This window comes from Vigna radiata, chromosome 9, assembly GCF_000741045.1.
Source record: "Vigna radiata var. radiata cultivar VC1973A chromosome 9, Vradiata_ver6, whole genome shotgun sequence".
Lineage (NCBI taxonomy): Eukaryota > Viridiplantae > Streptophyta > Magnoliopsida > Fabales > Fabaceae > Vigna > Vigna radiata.
The window spans coordinates 9,073,060-9,078,183 of NC_028359.1; the positions used below are offsets into that span (position 1 = coordinate 9,073,060).

Below are 5,124 nucleotides of genomic sequence, written 5' to 3' on the forward strand. Positions count from 1 at the left end.
TATATATATATATATATATATATATATATATATATATATATATATATATATATATATATATATATATATATATGTATGTATATATATATTTGATGTACTCTTAGCAAAAAATAATTATATCTACCCTAATATTTGAGATGGTGTCGCATATGAGAGCCACCTTTGACTACACATTCTTGTTAAGAAGTGAACTTTAAACCTAGTGCAACCTCACAAAATCAACTTGTGAGATGAGATTTGTATCCACTTTTATATTGTAAATTGATTTTATCTCAGCCAATGTAGGACAACACATGCTCCTCACGCCAAGACATGTATATCTAGAACGTGGGACGAGATATTAATAGATGGTCCAATAGCAGTTCGATAACAGGTGAAACAATAGATCAAACAATAGATCTAATAAACAATAATGTTGTTATACGGTTAGTTGCACTAGAGTTCAAAACCCAAAACTCCTCACATAGTTTTAGAAACATTAAAAGAGGAACTAAAATTCTCATAAATCATTGTTAGAGACCAAGTACCAAAAGATGGCTTATTGATGGAATCCAACAAAATTTTTTGGCGTTCAATATCAACATGTATAATAGGCATTCATTCTTCAATTGAAGAAGATGAAGGAACCCTGCCGGAATTTTCAGAATAAAAAATTATCAAATAAGCCTTCCTTGAGAACTAACCTTTTAGTTCTACAAACAAAGGAGAGTCTTCTCCTTTCCGTGTAACTTAAAGCAAGTCTCCATGGTGTGACAAGATTTCTTATGATGAGAGCACCAACAATTCTCCTTGCCTTTTGAATTGAGTTAGATGTTTCCAGGTGATGAGGTCCAAAGTTTGAAGCCTTTCCCAAAAACAAGGAGCTCTTTCAATGAAGGGTTCATTCATCATAACCATTTGACAAGTCTCCTCACCTTGCACAATGTGGAAGAGAAAAGAGAGGTAATTTTTTCCTTGCCAAGAATTTGAGTCCTAATAGAGTCATGTTCATGGTTAAATCCTGCTAAGAACTTAAACATTCAGGATCATTCAATAAAATTGAGCAAGAACGGTAACAACCCTCCTATTTTTGAGCCTCAAATTATGATATTGGTCCAACTCAATCAACAAACCTTTCAATATTCCACAATATTCTGCAACATAGAGAGCACCTTATTTGGCACCTAAGATCTTACTTTCTAACTCATAATAAGTAGAGGAGTCCTATAAGTATTTCCAAGGACTTCCCTTATTTCTCTGGCACTGGAGCAGATTATATAATTTCAACTAATCTTTGCAGTCATGGAGTCCAATAGCCATGAGATAATTTGTGAGTCATAATTGCCCAAATTTTGAAAGTCATGGTTTTCTTGGGAAATGAGTTTGACCATTTAGATAATTATTATTGGAAGTCGCACATCGACTAGAGATAAGGCCAAATTATAATATATAAGTGGGATGCAAACCTCACCGTACAAGCCAGTTTTGTGGGGTTAAGTTAAGCTTAAAAACCACTTTCTGATATGGTATCAAAGTCATGGTTAAAGCATATCCTAGTGATATTTCTTGTTTCTTGGGCATTTCTATTCCACCTGTTGTCGGGCTGCTATCGAACCACCCATTTCTACTATCACGCTCAAGATGTTTATACCTCGGCATGAAGGAGGTGTGTTGGAAGTCCCACATCGACTAGAGATAAGGCCAAATTATAATATATAAGTGAGGTGTAAACCTCACCATACAAGCCGGTTTTGTGGGGTTGAGGTAGGTTTAAAAACCACTCTCTAATGTTAGAAGTGGACTTTGTTTGTATCCCAATAGTTATCATCGAGCAAGTGTGGAAAATTAGCATTGTCTTGTGGGATTGTCAGGCAAAAAGGAAGAAATTTATTTGCTATTAAAATACATATCAGAAGTAAAGGGAGAAAACAGTAATGTGAATGGTGTCGTAAACAGTGTGCTTTCAAAGGAGAAACACAAACTGAAGCAAAAAATCCAAACAGGGATAGATTTAGAACCGCATCATGTGGGCAAACTTGATGATTCAAGATCTACCCCTTTCTAATATGAAATTGCTAATAAAGAGCCAGTTCTTTTTTATCACATATATACTCCTAAATCTAACAATTAATTAACTCCAATCTATTGATGAGTCCGTTCTTAACTAAGTTTGATCCCAATTGTCATCACATGGAGAATATTTTAATGCAATGATGTGACTACTATATAAGTCCCATACAACACTAATGTAGAACTATCACTACTTACATAAGGGATCTTCAAGTAACTTCTCATTGTTAGTACCAACATCAATCATCACAGGAAGCACCTATTGTAAGAAGAAAAAAAAGGTTTCTCATAAGTGTTCAGTCGTGTACTATCACAACGTCGAAAAATGGTGTAATACATAGTATTGTTCCCAAGGAAATAGAAACATAATTATTAGAAGACAAGCCAGCCAAGCAAGAAAAGAACAGTTTCAAGACAAAATAAAATGTGAAAGAAATGCTACCAGAAGCCATGACAAAAATTTTGTTCAATCAAGCACAAAATAATAATATTCCAATGGAAGAACCATTTACTAGAATTTGTTATGTTAAGGCATAGCCAATAGACAAGAATTTGAGGATGAAAAAGTTAGCAGCCCAGTACAGCTATTTAAGTACAATTGATCACAGCATTTACCAAACAAAAACTCAGAGATATCATCGTTGTCAAAAGGATAATGATAATTTGATAACATTTTTTTGACAACATTTTAACATCATCTACATGTCATTTTGTAATTGGTCCATGTTGGTGTTTATGATTATTATTATTGATTGTGGAGTAATTTTGGACCAATCACAAAATGACACGTAAATGATGTTAAAATGTTGTCAAAGTATCATTATCCTTGTCAAAAACATGAGTAAGGAAATAATGAAACATGGAACAACAATGTACCCTTTGAGGATTTATCCCAGCAGCAGCAACATATAGATCAAGCTTCCCAATGGCAATTCCAATTCCTTGAACTCCAAGATCTCCAAGTCCCAGGATTCTGCTCCCATCAGTTACTACAATCATATCAACCTGAAAAAAATATCAAATGACACTTAAACAAATTAGTCTCTGACTAAAGTCCTAAATTGAAAACAAATCCAATAAAAGGTGAAAATGTCACATTGTCAAGCATATTCAAGTGTTGGCAACGATATTAGTCATTCGATATTATTAAAAAAATAAATTGCTACATGTATCTATTATATAAATCAAAATCTCGCAATTAGCACATGAAAAAGAAACAGGAACTAACAGTTATACTAGTATATTATTTAACAAAATTTGTGTCAAGCAAAAAATATTAATACAAATTCTCTCAATAATTCTCTCTTTCACAATATAAAGCAATACTGCAACAACAAATGGAAAATCTAGGAACCGATCCATTGGATCATAATCAGAAACCGAACATTTGAAAGGGTTATTCAGGGAGTTGTGTGAAACTGCAAGGATGTTACACCTTTGTGACAGTGATGCTATACATTCAGTTTGTTCAATAATGAAATAATGTTTAATAGGAGCAACCACGGGTAGTTATGTCATGTGGTGTCTGAATCAAAGAATGGTTTATTCAATTGATTGGGTTAAAACACTAAATTGGCCTTTATATGAAGAGAATTCTAACGCTAAGTATTAATAAGACAGAGATCTCTACAATCTTTTAACAACTTGTAACAGTACTCTTTATCTCTAGAATCTTCTCTCATTCAATTTAATCTTTTTTCAAACGTCTCCATCATATTTTTCATTTATCTCTAATGTGTCTTCTAATACTATTCCAAAAAATAATTAATGAATCACTTATTCATCCTAGATAGTGACATTCCATGATCATTGAAATAGAACTTTTTGAACAAAATCACTCATGGAATTAGTTCCCCTTTCATTTGGGAAGAAGACAATTGAATATCCATGCATTTACGTCATTAAAGTTGACCCAAATTGTAAAGTTGATTATAGTTAATCGCCTTAAAGCCTAGCTTTATGGTCAAGGGATACATTTTTATATATGACTTTCATTACATTAATATTTTTTTCTCCTGTGACAAAAATGACTAGACTCTTCTTTGCAATGTCAATTACACACCATTGCCCTCTCCATGTATCAATAATATTTTATTTCACAATAATCAAGAAGGGGAAATTAACGTAAAGCAACTTCTCGGATTTGTTACTCACGAGGAGTCTCGATTGGTTTAGAAATTACATTGGTCTCTCTAAGGTCTCAAGCAATCTCCACATTCTTAGTTTGGAAAGTTTAGTCACATTTTCAAAATTTAGGCTGCAATACAATAAAACAGATCAATTTTTTTGTATCATCATATCTCCTAAAAAGTGGGTTTACTTGATTTTGTTTGTTGATGATGTTATCATAACAGGAATTATGCTACTAAAATCACTCAGTTGTAGGAGCATTTGTGAATGCACTTACAAACAAAAAATCTTGAATGTCTCAAGTACTAATTGTAGTGGCTCAACAAAGGAAGGTATTGTTATTTCAGAAAGAAAATATTAGTTAGATTGAAAGGAATAGGCAAGATTGATTGTCGACGCATCTATGTCAATAGTCCAATGGATCCAAATATAAAATTAATAGCAGAAAAGAGAGAACCTTTCTCAGACCTAGACAGTATAGAAGACTTGTCATAAAACTTATTTATATCATTATTACTAACCTAATGTGTCTTTTGTTGTTAGTGTGTTAGTCATTTTATGCAAACTCCTCACATTTTGATTAATGGAATGTTGTCACTCACATCATCGGATAACTTAAAGGCTCCAGGACATGATCTACTATATGAAGACAAAGGACATACTCAAATATCAAAGCATTATCATATTAATTGGGCAGTATCTCTTGTATACAAACGTTCAACTACTAAATATTATGTTTTCATCAAAGAGAATAGTGTTTAATGGAAGAGCTAGAAACAAAATGTGGTTGTTCGACTAAGTGTGGAAGTTGAGTATAGAGTTATAGCATTACTCACTTGTGAAAAAGTGTGTGTTAGAGATATTATATTTAGTTTATATTGTGTTTATGTTAATTAGGGAAATATAGTCCCTATATGTTTATTAGGGAAACATTGTTCTTATTTT

At 32.7% G+C, this 5,124-nt stretch overlaps 1 protein-coding gene across 1 annotated transcript in view; it reads right to left on the reverse strand.

Moving 5' to 3' along the window:
• Nucleotides 1-5,124, reverse strand: part of LOC106774063 (NAD-dependent malic enzyme 62 kDa isoform, mitochondrial) — a 34,120-nt gene that overhangs the window by 17,119 nt on the left and 11,877 nt on the right. The window contains exons 5-6 of the mRNA XM_014660888.2: nucleotides 2,926-3,054; nucleotides 2,248-2,308 (exon numbers count right to left, since the gene is read on the reverse strand). Of these exons, the coding sequence (XP_014516374.1) occupies nucleotides 2,248-2,308; nucleotides 2,926-3,054 (190 nt within the window). The remainder of the gene's footprint in view (nucleotides 1-2,247; nucleotides 2,309-2,925; nucleotides 3,055-5,124) is intronic.